The 15371-nt window shown below is 33.8% G+C and overlaps 2 protein-coding genes and 1 long non-coding RNA gene across 12 annotated transcripts; 2 read left to right on the top strand and 1 right to left on the bottom strand.

Annotated features, from left to right (window-relative positions):
• Positions 1–80: 80 nt before the first annotated feature.
• Positions 81–6261, top strand: LOC140976715 (histone-lysine N-methyltransferase ATXR2). 6 transcript variants are annotated; one of them, XM_073441001.1, is made up of 15 exons: positions 81–234; positions 308–380; positions 698–783; positions 881–1167; positions 1555–1667; positions 1776–1807; positions 2642–2790; positions 3246–3333; positions 3833–3881; positions 3977–4031; positions 4549–4618; positions 4696–4765; positions 4883–4959; positions 5559–5610; positions 6008–6261. In XM_073441001.1, the coding sequence occupies exons 1-14, from the start codon at positions 148–150 to the stop codon at positions 5598–5600; spliced, it is 1278 nt and encodes a 425-aa protein (XP_073297102.1). In that variant the 5' UTR covers positions 81–147; the 3' UTR covers positions 5601–5610; positions 6008–6261. The 6 variants fall into 6 exon arrangements, with proteins under 6 accessions (XP_073297102.1, XP_073297093.1, XP_073297086.1 ...); XM_073440992.1 differs by having other exon boundaries at positions 5934–6261; XM_073440985.1 differs by having other exon boundaries at positions 5554–5610.
• A 342-nt stretch (positions 6262–6603) lies between these two features.
• Positions 6604–13322, bottom strand: LOC140976739 (zinc finger CCCH domain-containing protein 13). 5 transcript variants are annotated; one of them, XM_073441048.1, is made up of 12 exons: positions 13065–13284; positions 11814–12476; positions 11595–11705; positions 11472–11502; positions 10394–10535; positions 10217–10273; positions 9255–9352; positions 8590–8661; positions 8274–8485; positions 7525–7709; positions 7030–7233; positions 6604–6825 (listed from the first exon to the last, which is right to left on the bottom strand). In XM_073441048.1, the coding sequence occupies exons 4-12, from the start codon at positions 11480–11482 to the stop codon at positions 6754–6756; spliced, it is 1053 nt and encodes a 350-aa protein (XP_073297149.1). In that variant the 5' UTR covers positions 11483–11502; positions 11595–11705; positions 11814–12476; positions 13065–13284; the 3' UTR covers positions 6604–6753. The 5 variants fall into 5 exon arrangements, with proteins under 5 accessions (XP_073297149.1, XP_073297158.1, XP_073297132.1 ...); XM_073441057.1 differs by lacking the exon at positions 13065–13284 and having other exon boundaries at positions 11814–12188; positions 12266–12801; XM_073441031.1 differs by lacking the exon at positions 11814–12476 and having other exon boundaries at positions 13065–13321.
• Positions 12598–12878, top strand: LOC140976769 (uncharacterized). The gene is made up of 2 exons (XR_012175313.1): positions 12598–12717; positions 12795–12878. It is a non-coding gene; the product is annotated as an uncharacterized lncRNA (long non-coding RNA).
• Positions 13323–15371: the final 2049 nt, after the last annotated feature.

The raw sequence follows: 15371 nt of genomic DNA, 5'->3' as shown, positions 1-15371 counted from the left end.
ATAATCAGTTTTATTTTATTTCATTTTCTTATTTTAAACGAAATAAACTTATTTATTGAAATTTTATTAATTGTTGGGGCCATCTATACACAGGGACGAGGGACGAGTTGCGGCAACAACAGAGTCCAACATACCGCACGCTTTGCGATGGAGGCTGCCGTCTCTACAATCGACCACGATTTCTTGGAAGAGATCTCCGTTCTTCTGAAACCTCCATCTCCTCTCCATGTTCAGGCACGAAAATATTTAAGGCATGCTTGTCTTTTCTTTATTAGCGAAGTATTAATTATTGACAAAAAATTTACAGGAATATTTCGACGACCTTGTATCTGAAAGACGATGTAGACTTAAAGTTAAACCAGATGGCCAGCATGGAAAAGGTACTTCTTTTGGGTTTAATCTTTCTTGCCTGTATTGTTGCTTAACTATATTTTGAACTGTTTAATTCTGTTTCACTGAGTTCCTATCATTGAACTGATGAGGTTGGATTTAGTTAAGAGCGAGTAAATTTATTTTGGAGCCAAGGTTAAATTTTTAGAAATATTATTAGCTACATTTGAATTTTATTTTCTTCGAAGGACGTGCTTGGTCGCCTCCCCCCTGGAACCTGTTTTGCACTCTTCGCAGCCTGTTATGCTTATATATCGATCTTTTTTTTTTGAAAAAAAATTAACTCGGGTTAGTTGGCTGACTTCAGGAGTTTTTAGTGAGGTGGGTTTTGAAGAAGGTGACCTTATCTTAAAGGATCAAATGCTCGTTGGTTCCCAGCATTCTTCTAATAAGGTCGTGGAATGTGCCACAATGTTTCTTTGTACACCTTTTTGTGATAAATTTCTCCGCCGATCTCTTAATTTCAGATACTTTTCTTTAATTGTGGCAGATTGATTGTTTGGTGTGTAGCTTTTGCTTTCAATTCATCGGCTCGATAGAGCTTCAAATTGGGAGGAAACTATATTTTCATGATATAGGTGTCTCTGCAGTTGATGAATGTAGATCACTTAATGGGGCAGGATGTTCTTCCAGTGATTCAAATGAAAAAATCCCTCTTCCTCGAGATGTCATTGATTCGTTAATGAATTGTGGCTTGCAGTTACCTTATTCAACAGAGTTCCCCTTGCCGTCAGTTGTTCCATGTCTGGGAGGATGCAAAGAAGCTTATTATTGCAGGTATGTTGCCAGATTAGGTGGTTCTTTTTATGAATGGTGGTAGGTGTTTTTTCTAAAGCAGCAAACATGACTTTTTATCATTCCTACTTGAAGGTTGTTATGTCTAAGAATACAATGGTTTGATCCTTTTATGAAAATTTACTCACTGCTTTCATGAATGAGGTTTATGCATTCAGGTAATAATCAATATGGTTGTGAATTTATTTTTCTTGATCATGATTTTGGCTTTTTGCGTGATTTTAATGAGGTTCCTTCTTTATAGATACAAGATGCTAGAACACTAAGAATTCAAATGGAACTTGTGTATCTGCTGCCTCCTTTGTTGTTACTGTTACACAACAGTTATTTATATTTGAATGCAACATTTAACAAGATTCAGTATTGTAGCAAATCTTGTGCAGAAGCTGACTGGCATTCGTTCCATTCTTTGCTTTGCTTCGGAAATGGATCATCAACATCAAATTTAGAAGCACTTTTGAAATTCATAAAGCATGCTAATGGTAAAGCTATTAAAATAAACTACATAATTCCGTCATTCCTTCCACATGCTTTTGTCCTTTATTTTCTACCTCGGCCAACTTCTGTCTTTCTATCATTTTTCCTTCCAGAAACAAACGATATCTTCATTTGTGCTGCCAAGGTAACTTCTGTCTTTTTTGTTCTTTAAATTTTTATTGCCTTTGAAATCTCTAAAACTTGCAATGACTAGCGAAGTTTGAGTCACAAACTGTGGATCAATGTCATGCTATGCTTGTAGAGATTGAACCTTGAGGATTCTGATAAATGAAATCATATTATCACCATGTGTGCATGATAGAGTGAGGCCCAATCGGGTCACTTGGGAAGTTTGTATTTTGGATTTTCGTAAACACCATTCTTTATATTTCAGATGGTAGAGATGAGGAATCCTTTGATTAGATGCATCATTTTGTGTTGCAATTTTCACAAAAAAAAAAAAAAAAAGCAGCAGTAAATGTCACACAGCCAATATAACATAGCATCAATAGAACATTGATAAGATATACTGTGCTTTAACTTTATTCTGCTACTCAAATTCAGAATTAAAAGCTTGACAAATTTGGTAACCAGTCCTAAAAGGTATCGAAAATTGATTTCCAAGACTGTTTTTTTTCCAGTACATTTTAATATATGAATCTGTGCAATGAATGGGCATTCTAACGATATTTTTAAAAATATGAAATATGATCTATTTGGAGCAACTTAATATTTGCACTCACAGACACTGAACCATTACAGTTCAGAACCAGGATAGGAAATGGGGATTCAATTTCTTCCAATAAATAAATAATCCACGTAAATGCATAATGCCTTTCAACTAACTCAATATTTGTCTCATGCGTACAGTCCTAGGCTCCTAGACCACCATTTAATGTGCATGTGATCTGGTTCCATGACCGCCAAATTTGATCTATTTAGGCTCACTGATAGTTTTCTTTCATGGATTATGTTTCAGGCAATATCATTTGCCATTTTGAGATATAGAAAGTTGAAAGCGGCGCTTGTAGAACAGAAGGAGAAGCATGACCCCCCAAATCTACGGAAACATACCTTGCCTTTGCTAGTGGAGGCATGGAAACCTGTGTCAATGGGATTCAAAAGAAGGTACTTCTGCAGACAAGTTTTCGGAAGCATACCTTGCTCTGTATTAAAATAGTGTATTTTATGAACGTAAAAAATTAGTATCATCAAAACCTTGTGTTGAAAATCTAAAAACTGCACAACGTGCTCTAAGTACTTTCTGTAGTTCTCAAGCATGGTCTTCAGCAGATGACTGAAAAGCATGGTGCTCACTGCCACCATGTTTTAGTCTTTTACAATTAAATTAAGTTTTCACATATATTAAAATACCGATTGACATTTCATTCAAAGGGACTCTCATGACTCGGATTTTTTTTCACTAACATTCAAATTAGAGCTTGTTAAATGAATTATCTTAATAGAAAATGAACATTGAAGGTAGTCATATAGTATTGAAGTACAGTAATACTGTTTCCTATGTCAAGTATTTCTGGTATCAATGCATGGTATAGTTTTTGAACATGTGTCATTTTCTCTAGGTGGTGGGATTGTATTGCTCTGCCAGCAGATGTTGATTCATGTGATGAAGCTGAATTTAGAACACAAGTGAAGGACTTGGCGTCAGAGGTAATCAATCATTCTTAACATTTAAAAAATATGAAGTAAATATGATATGACCTAAATTGGTATTAAGATATCATTTTTTGAGCGAGTGGGCTCCTAGAATTTAAGAGAAAGAAGAAAGCAGGGATTAAAAATGGGATTGGAGAGAGAAGCAGATAATGAGACAAGAAAAACCAAATTCAGTATTCATCTATATCTAAATGTTTACGTTGACTGGTATTTACAATCACTAATTAGAACTCGCTAACCTCAACTCACTAGCATAAGCCCAATGGTAATATAACCGAATCCCCATGTCTTATCAAAATACTTATTTGGTGGAACACCAAACATTGATCTTTCTTGATTTCAATTTGAAGAATGTGTTCCTCACATGGAAGTAGAAATTAGTGCAAATTCTGAAGCTTTTGCTTATTTTTTAGATTTGATAATTTGCTGCATGGTCCTTATTTCTCTCATAACTTACAAAAGATACTCTAATGGCATGCTTATTATTTTTCAGTCTCTGCAGCTGCTGAAGGAAGCCATCTACGAGAAGGAATGTGCTCCATGTATCCTAATTACTTCTGAATCAGCTACAACTCCTATCTTAAAACCACTGCCCTGCAATTTTTGATTGAAATTTGAAGTCCTTAACTTTTCCAAGTATTCTCCCTAGAAATCTATGGTCATATTATCGGCATGTTTGAGCTTAATAACCTGTAAGTTCGTAGTGAAACCAGTCTTTTTGCTGTCACTTTATGTGGTGAACTATGTCATCTGCACACATTAGATTAATTCTTAGTCTTCATTCATGCTGGAGCAAGAAGATTCGCTGTGGGGGGAGAGTAAGAACTAAAAATCATAAAATTTAGAGGGGATGAAGTCAGATCTTTTTGTATATATAATATGTAGCTGTGGTTTTTGTGTTAAGAAAATATTCTGGACATCTTATTCATTACAGAAGCGTTCACCACACATTTATACATCTCCTATCAAAATAAAATGCTATCTAACCTAATCTAATCTAATTTAAATTTTAAAAAACTATGCTGCAGGTAAACACTTATCTAACTACCTACCAAATGAAATAACATAATTATCTAATCTTCAGATATTCAACAGTAACATTATACTACTCAGTAGAGGCGACTGTCCTACAAGCTTCCTTCTGGCTCGGTTATGCTTGTTAGTTGTTATATGCATACAAGTGTTAAAGCTGATATGAAATTATTGCAGTGATTTGATTGTAGCATCTCCAGTTGAGGATTACTTTTTGTACATCGATGATCTTCCATCCTCTCAGAAGGTTAGAACTTAGAACATGAGGTATCGGCAAGGTTTTTCCTGCACAAAAGCTTTAACTTCATTAGAATCCTATTTCAGAGAGAAGCTGAAAGGATCACAAAACCTTTTCTCAATGCTCTTGGGGATGACTATGCAATTTCTTGCGAAGGTAGAAGATGTTCTAAATCAGTTGTCTTCGTAAGCAGAACATGCGATTTTATATTCCCCTCTCCACTTTGGTAGAGTCGAAACTTATGGAAGTTCGACACTTTTATACATTGCATAGGGACCGCGTTCTTTCCTCTCCAGAGTTGTATTAATCATTCTTGTATTCCTAATGCAAAAGCATTTAAGCGAGATGAGGTATGTTTCAGCAGCGTTTTATCCCTTTTCAGATTGATTTTTTGAAATGTTTGATAGGCAATCACTTTGACTAGTATATTGACCAGTAATATACGTCTCGTGCCAAGTCTTTTTTTCTTCGGTGGATGATGAATTTGCTTATTTAGTCTTCCATTTTGAAACCTTATGGTGTTTCATGTGATTTATGAGGGGTGATACATGTTAAGCATAATGGAACACCAACACTACTCCTTCTACACATTTTGATGGTACGAAGAAAATAATCTTAAGCATCATTGTCATTTCTCTCCTAAGGTCCTTTTTGCACAAGTGTCATGTTTCGGTCACCAATTGAGCATAATGAAACACTACCCCTTCTACTCATTTAATGAAACAAAGAAAGTAATGTTAAGCATCATTGTCATTTTACTCTCTTAATATCTCTTTCTCCATTGTGGCTCTATGTTCCTCAAATCGTCCAACTTCTACTCAATAACTTGCTCAGTAATTTTAGCGGTCCTCGTTTTCTCAAGTATATACTATATGAATAATCCCCTTCTTATTTTGTTTGGAATTCAAGAGGATTGTTATGAAAGCATGCTTTTGTTTTAATAGGACAGGGATGGCCAAGCCACTATAGTTGCTCTACGTCCCATCTGTAAAGGAGAAGAGGTAATCAGTCATTTCAAAATCTTGACCATGGTTCAATACCTGGCTAATTGAATGAGAAAGGTGGAAATGAACTAATTAGAAAATTTCTTAAAGAATTCTCATGCACAATAAGATGTACAATTTTCAGCAGTGATGAAACATTCTGAAATTCATGTTTTGCTCCTCGACTTTCAAGGCAACTTATACATCCAATGGGGTCAGAAAGAACTTTAAACAATTTATACATGGATTTTCAGTTGTATCTTACAGTAGTAGTCTAGGCTTGTATTTTTATGATAATGAATCACGAGCTATCGCATTTTAAAATGTTACTCATTTTTCAGGTAACAATTTCGTACATAGACGAGGATGTTCCGTATAAAGAGAGACATGAATTGCTTGCTGACTATGGCTTCAGATGTAAATGCCCCAGATGCCTGGAGGAAGAGCCACAAGTTGGTTAGATATGTGCCATCTTCAAGATTCCTCAGATAATTTTCTTGCTGATTTTCCGTGAAACCAGCGTTGGTTAACGGCAATCTTTGTTATATGAGCATGTGACTGAGATTAATTCGAATGTCGTTCCATCCCTTTTAATCCGGTGAAGGTTTGACCTAATATTTTAAAGGGAAATATATACTTTCATGTTTATTACGAGTATGATCTGTTTTTAGATTCGAAGTTATACGGCTAGAAATTGTCTTCAAACCGAGATCAATTTGTCAACTGTTATTTTGGTATGTTTTTTGGTTAGCACGAAAGAAAGCATTTCACAAGCACACAAGCTGTTAGATTGGGGACTCATATCAAAGAATTTCCCGAAGTTTAGGGTCGTATTGACCGATATGTCACCAAATAGCTAGTATTAGGATGGTATTGACCAATGAAATACTGGTTTCACGGAACGTTCCTGCATAATTCGACTTGAATTTATACCTCAACTTACCAAAGGCACGAGTAACGGCATTTTGAGTAAATAATATTGCAAAAAATAATAAAAGATAGCAAAGTGCGTTCTTCAGTAACTTTTCCAGAATCATATCAACCATCTGTAAGCCAGGTTAATCCATACAAAACCGGAGGGAAAAACCTTAAAACTTATGCACATCAATTTGGAAGTCTTCTAGTTTACTCGTTCAAGAAATGGCAATGGAAACATCGAACTCAAATGATATCCACTTCCACCGTCTCCTCGTCCGCTTCATCGATGTCCACATGTTCGTCATCGCCTTCATACTGCAATAATTTGAAGGTCCCAAAAACACAACTCGAGTACAATATAAGTGACGTAGAATTTGACTAGGTTGAGATTTAGTTTTATGTAATAATTCATAATTCTAGGTTCAGGTAGATGGCAAGCATCGAGACATATGACTTCACAAAATGCATGTTTCTCGTAAAAGAACGGGAGAGAATGTTTTATTATCAAATCAAGCCAACCTGTGAATAGACATTCTGAGGTACCGGAGGTGGTGGTGGAGGAAAGGGTAACATCGGGAACTTCAATGTAACATCTGTCTCAGTTCTAGTCAAAGCAGCTCTAGTTACTTGAAACCTTTCATCCATTTCAGGATCTTCAATATACTCATCCACTGCATGAGCCGCTAAACCAGTTGACGGCAGCACAAGGCCCATCTCAGGTACCTTTTATAGCACAAAGGTACAACAGAGTCCTCATTAGAGCTGATGATAATAGCAATACCGTGCATAAAATTCATGATCATCGCCAACTTTTAACTCAAACTATAAAGTCATCCTGTTGAAGATTCAAATTACATTTCAATGCCATAAACTACTTTAATGGGACAAAATTGGATAAATTAGAAACCAATGATGATTTTAGTAATGCAATCTAGAATAGGGGATGTTATTTTACTGCAATATGATCATATAGAATAAGATGATAGGAACGTCGCTGGAGAATAGAGGAGGTACCTTATCCGCTGAGGCAACATCAGGAGGCTGGTATGTTTCTCTCCTAGGCTTGTCTTCATTAGCCAAGGGGCCACACCTATTATTTGCATCGGACTCTTTGCTCCAGACCAATCGCTCACGATGCTCGGTGTGGCGAGAAGGCTTTTCCAGCCTAGTTCCCCTGATCTCAGTTCGATCTCCTTTGACTATATTCAATGATCAATGTATGTATTGTCAGTAAAGAAATACATGAATGGATGGATCTCAAGTTATTCCGAAGATTGTATTTAAAAGTTAAAGGACACTCAAATGACTCAAATCCTACGAGATAAGTTTAACATCACAATTCACCATCGATAACATCTGACTCATAATGTAGCCACTGTTCCCTTCATTTTACGTTTTCACATCTGTCCAAATTGAACAATTCTTCATCTAAATTCAGTTAACGTTTCTTTACAATGATAAATCAATCGGAGACTCAAAAAAACTAAAAACAAACAAGGAGTTATGGACAACCAAAGCTATGCTCTACATCTTCTAATACAAGGGATTATGGTTCTGTTGGCTGCAATATGTGTCAAAAGAAAAGCAAGAAGATCCATGCTAACTGAGAAGCTTAACCTAACACAGAAACACAAATTTGGAGTTTAAATGATAGTGGAAATCGTAAATAAGTAAAGACATGCATCAATCACCAAAGGATACGAATCATTCGCCAATAGGCTTCAATTAGCTTTTTATTTTATATGAATGTACTTATATACTACCATGATTTGATGCATCGTGGGCTTCCAGGTAGCCTCGTGACATTTTCTGGCTTGGAGAAGAATTAATCTGACACTCATTCAAAGGGCTTGCATTATTAACACCAATTTCATCTTCACTCAAGTCATTAATTTTTGAATCTTCTTCGTTTGATCCTTGTCTGGCAGCATTAAAGTCCAGCTGGTCACCCAACTTCAGAACTTGAGCATGGGACCTGTAAAAACCAAATACATAGTAATTCACTCTAGAAACTTCCTTGCTAAAATAAGAAACCAACGCGATCCAGGAACAAACTAAGACATCAAAACCAAAACATGCCTCTTCAATTCTTCTTGTAGTCGCAAGTGTCTATTATGTGCTTTTATGAACTTCTTAATTTTTGAATTAACCCTGGAAAACAAACAGAAACAGATAATTAAACAAAACTAGGGTTTAGAAAGAAGATATGTTGGGTGTGAAGTTGACATGGCCATTGGCAAAAATTATTCCAAATAAAGATAAAAATCTTTAAAAATTGATCATGTGAGAAATGATTTTTACAGGAACATTTTGTTTCAGATTCAACTACAAGGATTATCCTTAAAAATTCAAAAGAATAATAAAACGCAGACTCAGGTACCCAAATGATAGCATAATCATCTTACCCAAACCTTCAAAAATGGTATCAGCATCAATAATTTTTCCCCCCAAGTATTCGGAGTACAAAATTCCCTAATATTGTATTAGGATTGATGAATTTGAAGCTAAAGATTTCAAATCCATAATAACAAATCCACTGGTTTATTTGGATAAATCTTATAAACAATGGATTTCAAATCACAGCTGGTTATTTTTTGAGGAATTGCGGTAGATTTCAAATCCATCGTAATATGGGCTCATTTCAAATCTTCCCTTCAAATGCTCCATCAAATCCAAATCCTCCAATCCAAAAGATCATCAAACCAAAGATGAAAAGAACAAAAGCCTCAACTATAGCAAAATACCTTTTGGCTTCTTCTTTCTCTTTAGAAAGTTGCATCTCAAGGTCATGAATTTTCAAAGTCAGAGAATCTGCTTCTTGAACCTTCTCTTCCAGGAAGATCTTTTAATACATGACAAGGTTATGCTTCAAGATTTATGAGGCAAGTAAAGTGCGCAATAATAATTGTCTTAAATTGAGGAAATTATTCATGATGAAACCCAAAGAGAGAAACAAAGAAGTAAATAAGATATTTCCTATGAAGGTATAAAAAAAGTTGAATCCCATTATCTATGCTATGTTGGTGTTAAACCCAACGGAGCTGGAAGCGATGCTATTGTCTAACAAATCCTCAGATTGCACCAGGAAACATATAGTAAACTAAGTAAATAAATAAAGAAGATAGCTGATAAGGCCGCTTTAGCACGATGTGTCTCTTCACTCTAATCCATGGAAAGACAAAAACATATCCCCATTCTATGGCCTCTGGATGAAGGAATACAAAAGATTATAAATGATGTCCAAACCTAGCCAATTTCCTCATACGAAATTCCACCTTGCCTCTTCACTGTCTGTGTTATATATACGATAAAACTACTGAAACAAGTTGTATACAACATAATCCATGTAAAGACAAAAATATATCCCCATTATATGGCCAGTGGATGAAGGAATACAAAGGATTATTATTATTATAAATGCAGTCCAAAAATATCCAATTTCCTCAGACGAAATTCCATCTTGCCTCTTCACTGTCTGTGTTATATATATGATAAAACTTCTGAAACAAGTTGTATACAATACAAAATAATAATTAACAAAATAGAATGTTTTTACTTGATACAAAAAGAAAACAGAAAGTATATCACAAAAACTCGGGGAAAAAGGTGTATTAATCACACCCAAATAAAAGAAATTGATGTCATACCATTTAATTTCCACCACAACAGTGACACAAAAGAAGAAACCTCGAACAAATTAACTAACCTCGAGCTTCTGTTTGTCATTGTCAAGTATCTTAATTTCAGTAAGCATGTGTCTCAGCTGCACATAATTGAACAAAAGAAAGATGAAGATAATAATACCACTAGCAAAATTAATATCCCAAACACTGAAACAAATGATGCTGCAACTTACAAAACCAAAAGAAAGTAGCCATCAAACCTGTTCATCTAGAAGAATTTTGGAATCAGAGGGTGTCCATGTTCTTTCTCTGTTTCGATCTTCATCCCCATCCGACATTCTCATACTGCCAGAATAATCATGGGTTCCATCCAATCGCTGTCTCTTCCTGTGATTTCTGTCACTGCACATGAACAGAATTAGCAGATGCGGCAAGAAAAATTAAAGAAGGCCAATACTGGGTAAATTGAATCATGTTAAGCTCATAAAAAAGACAGGAAGTGCAACTAATTACCACCAGCAGACAAAGTATGCTAAGAAGAGCACACAGCTTGATGTTCTCGAGAGAATATAACCAAAAAAATAAATCAGGTGCTAGTGAAGCGTAAACAGAAAATACAAATAAATAAATGTGAACCACAAAGGCAAAAACAATTCATGAACAAATTCAACTTTTAGATACTATTTTTCTACAGGCTTGTCCCTCCTCTTCGAGTATGGGTCATTTCTTCAAAAACAAAACAAATTTGAAAAGATGCCTGATCACGGGCTTCATGTAGATAGAACATATACACTAGTCTTCTTTTCAGAAGAAAGTGGAGATAAATCATACCAACAGGTGCAATGAAAGTACAAAATGTTGAAGAAGAGGAAAAAACCCTGATTACAAATTCATACAAGTATGCTTGTGACAAGACACGTATGTGGGTTTGCTATACTTTTCTTCTGGCCTTTTACACATAAATTTGGGGTATGATAAACACTTTGAACTTAGGAAGCCAGTTAGTTCCATTAAATCTATAAAAACATAAGAGTTCATTAAAATTTGAAGTTCAAACAATAAAAACAATAGGTCACAAGAGTGATCATATAACATGTGCAGAGTGAAATTTAGCTAGCATTAAAATTTTGCTCCATGAGATTGATGGCAGTTTCTCACAATATGATATAAGAAAGAAAAAAAGCCAAACTTATGGTTTGGAAATTTAAAGAAATCAATGGCCTCTGAAACATGATATCAACTATACCCATAACAAATGAGTTTTCCACACAATTTAAAAACTCGATGCAATCATACCAGTCAAAAAGGAAGGAGCAGAAACAATTTAAATGAACTTACATTCTTTTCATAGGAGAGCGAGGACTATTTCCTGCAGATCATAGTAACCAAACATCAACAAAGACAATGGGAAATCAACGTGATGACAAAACTGGATCCACATGCAAAAATGCTTCATCTTACCATGAGATGAATGTTTTGCTCGGTCATCCTTCCTAGGTGAATATTTGCGCAATGGAGAACGATTTCTGCCAAGACTTTCTCTCAAATCTCTACCACCATACTCCTGCCTACCTGCAATTTGAACAAAAAATAAAGCTATAGCAATGACATAATCACTAACTTCACATGTTGCACGAGCAGAAAACCATAAGACAGTAATTAACATGAAGTTTAGCTTACCATCATCACAGGGAATAACATGAGAAACAAAATTATGACAAGTTATAGTGCCTTCTTGCAGATTCCATATAAGCCATGGAATTCACGACTTTCATATAGAGATAGATAACAATATACCGGTATTTGAGCTTTTATATCTAGAAAAAAATCCTTTTTGAGAATCATGGAAGCAACTCAAAAGATAAGATGTCCTCGGCCTCTTTTGTAGAAAGAATATAAAGCAATGCTGCTGAATTCTTCTCATGTCCACAGAATGTTTAAACTATAGCCTTCCACGTGCAAGTTTAATTACCAGACAAGAAACCCAAGAGATCCCTCTCCTTTAAGGATATACATCACTTGAAGATAATACCACATTCTCGAATAATGTATACACTGCAGAATTAAAATAGGATAATATGTTTGGATGATCTTTTGCAGTGTCGATCATAGAGAATCAATGAAGAGAGTACCACATTCTCTACTAACTGCAGAAATATCTCAGATATTTGGATGATTTATCAAATCAGCTGATGACTTATGAGAACTGTGAAATACATCCCCTGGAAATTATTTCTGATCCCTCTTATAACACTGCTGTGTCAAGATGCATTAAAATAAACCAAGAAGCCGAGGAAACAACATCAAAGCAGCATAAAGGCAAACCAACCAGCAAAATCCATTCTGATGACAGATACCGAGTCAGTGAATATACACTAGCAAAGTCTCCAGAATCCGCACTAAAAGTTTCATGCACATAGTTTCTTTCTTCAATTAACGAACCAACAAAAAGAGGAAATCGATAATTAGGCATACGGATGTATATGGTCATGCTCACTTGCGATCCATAAGAAACAAGTTTATATACATGTGGAATTACTACCTTTAATCCTTCCATAAAAATTATAAATTTGTTTACACTTACGTGGAATTATAACATTCGTTCATTTCATAAGCATTTTATCTACTTTACATATTTCATGCACCACTTAGAATCTCAAGCATAAAGCTCCATCATCGTTGTAAATTTCCAAACAAACAACTGAATAAGAAACGAGCGGAATCAGGAAAAAGGTGTAGTATAAAGAGTTTGGATCAATAGAATTGCCTTAAATGCATTGAAACGACTAATAGCTAAAATGAATTCGAAATGAAGGATTCGTAACCCCAACAGTTAGGCTTGGATAACCTGGTGTAATCGCTGCGGTAAGAGTCATGCAGTGTAGATAAGAGAAGATGCAAAAAAGGAAAAATACAAAAATTCTAAATCACCATTAAAGGAGCGACGGAGCTCAGCAGAGCCATGAGCGAAGTTGCAGTATTGGCGAGAGCAACGGCCTCTTTGGTACAACAGGCATAGCCTCGTCTTGTATAGTTTCCTCTCGACCATCTTGCCAGGTACAATAGAAATTCACGTCTCCCCGTATAAAAATTAAACAGCCGAGTGGAAGTGCCTATTGCAGTTCCAGTTCGATCTTCGTTCGCTCGCTCGCAGAAACCCTAATTTCAGTAATTCTAGAAATTTGGCCAGAAATATATATATATATATATATATATATATATAGTTCTGGAATATGGTCTGTCTGGCTGTATCTGGGTATGGAGCATCTGGAATAATAGTAAAAATATAATTATAAAAAATAGCGATAAATTATATTATAATTTTGATATATAATTAAAAAATATAAAAAAAAAGATAGAGAAAAAAAGTAAATCTATAGCTTGATGTTTAAGAAAACAATAGTATTTCCATTAAATAACATCTAACTTGCATTAAATTTTTTTAACAATTTTTTAATATATATAATTATTAAAACAGACCATGAAATCAAAAGTAAATTATTTTAAAGGTCTCAAATTTAATAAGATATTATCCATTATCAAACTAATTTATCAAATAAAATATTAGATACGAATTGACCCATTTTTATTCACAATTTAAAAAAATATTTTTTTATGAATAAGATGGAATCGAAGATTTTTCTAATAAAATTAACTTTGAGATAATTTTATTACCGTTTTTTACTGTTATAAAAATAGTTACTTAAAATCTATCTATTTATTACAAATTCTTAAATTAATCACTTTAATAAATATATACATATACCGTTAATGAAGCAAGGGGACCTACTTTTTATGAAATCTTTCTCTATTTCTAATATTTGTACTCTACAGGCTCCGTTTGGTTGAGTATATTAAATAAGGATAGATTAATAGACAAATATTTATTATTAAAATTTTAAGATGTTTTAATAATCATTTTGACCCGGTTTAAGATCCAATTTTATGGATAACTATTTGATCAATAGTATTGGATCTTAAACCGGGTCAAAATGATTATTAAAACATCTTAAAATTTTAACGATAAATATTTGACTATTAATCTATCCTTATTTAATCCACTCAACCAAACACACCCTATTGATTTATAGAAAATTAAAACAATAAAAATTGCATCCGAAAAACTATTCCTAAACTAGCAATGCACGTTCCTTCACACAGATAAAAGATAAATTTAAGGACTGTTTGGAAGAGTTTTTGGTAAGCATTTTTCAGGATTTTTTTGTTAAAAAGATAAATTAATTTTCGTAAAAAAATATTCAAAATGTAATAATAATTAATTATATAAATACATTATGAATTCCGTGCGAATACTAAAATTTAGATAATTAAAAAGATAAATGAAATATAGACTAAGGATATTATTTTTATTTTATTAAAAATTAATCTTGAAAGCAATTTTTCTTCAAATATTCTAATTTTAGTCTTATTAATTTTAGACTTTTATTTTTAAACATTTTCTACTTTATTTCTCACACATTTCAAAATAATATATAGAAAAATCACTTTAAAATTAATAAAAACTCTCTTAAACACTTTTTTTAGGGGTGTCAATTCGAGTGGGTTAGGTGGGTCGTGTCGGGTTGAATAATAGTACTATTCAAAATTGTTCAACCCGAACCCAACTCAAACCCGAGCCAACCCAAAAAGTCTGAACCCGAACCTGAACCTGAACCTGAATCAACTCGATCAACCCATATAACCCGATCTTGAATTTTTTAAATAAAATAAAATAAAATTCAAAATAATAATAATTTAATTTAAACACATAATAACAAAATCTATTTCATATATATTATTTAAATTTGAAAGTCTAATTGTAGAAAAATAAAATATATTTATTAAATCAAATAAACAATTATTTAAAAAATAAAAAATGTTCAAATTAAATATTAAATTATGAAAATTTATGATATAAATATAAAATAAATATTTTTTCAGACATACAATATATAAAAGTGTATGCAATATTTATTAATTATTTATTTTTAAAAAAAATTAAAATTTTCAGGTCAACCGAGTTGAATGTAAGCAATATTTATTAATTATATATTTTTTAAAAAAAATTAAATTTTCGGGTCAACCGGGTCAATCCGGGTTGACCCGAACCCGACCCAACACGATCATTTTTTTCGGGTCAGCTATCGGGTCCAACCCGATCTGACCTGAACCCGAAAATCTCAAACCCAAACATGATTTTTTTTGGATTGAATCCTATCCGGTTGATAGATCGTGTCT

Source organism: Primulina huaijiensis, chromosome 1 (genome assembly GCF_012295235.1).
Source record: "Primulina huaijiensis isolate GDHJ02 chromosome 1, ASM1229523v2, whole genome shotgun sequence".
Lineage (NCBI taxonomy): Eukaryota > Viridiplantae > Streptophyta > Magnoliopsida > Lamiales > Gesneriaceae > Primulina > Primulina huaijiensis.
This window is presented reverse-complemented; position numbering and strand designations above follow the sequence as displayed.

What these genes read in the sequence shown, in the direction of transcription:
- LOC140976715 (XM_073440977.1), top strand. Translation starts at nt 148, where the DNA reads ATGGAGGCTGCCGTCTCTACAATCGACCACGATTTCTTGGAAGAGATC. An exon ending in ATTCATAAAGCATGCTAATG is followed by an intron (nt 1,668 to 1,775) that starts GTAAAGCTATTA and finishes TTTTCCTTCCAG; the next exon opens with AAACAAACGATATCTTCATT. An exon ending in CGAGAAGGAATGTGCTCCAT is followed by an intron (nt 3,882 to 3,976) that starts GTATCCTAATTA and finishes AACTTTTCCAAG; the next exon opens with TATTCTCCCTAGAAATCTAT.
- LOC140976739 (XM_073441031.1), bottom strand. Translation starts at nt 13,182, where the DNA reads ATGGTCGAGAGGAAACTATACAAGACGAGGCTATGCCTGTTGTACCAA. An exon ending in AGCAAAACATTCATCTCATG is followed by an intron (nt 11,503 to 11,594) that starts GTAAGATGAAGC and finishes TATGATCTGCAG; the next exon opens with GAAATAGTCCTCGCTCTCCT. An exon ending in CGCTCTCCTATGAAAAGAAT is followed by an intron (nt 10,536 to 11,471) that starts GTAAGTTCATTT and finishes GTTCATGTGCAG; the next exon opens with TGACAGAAATCACAGGAAGA.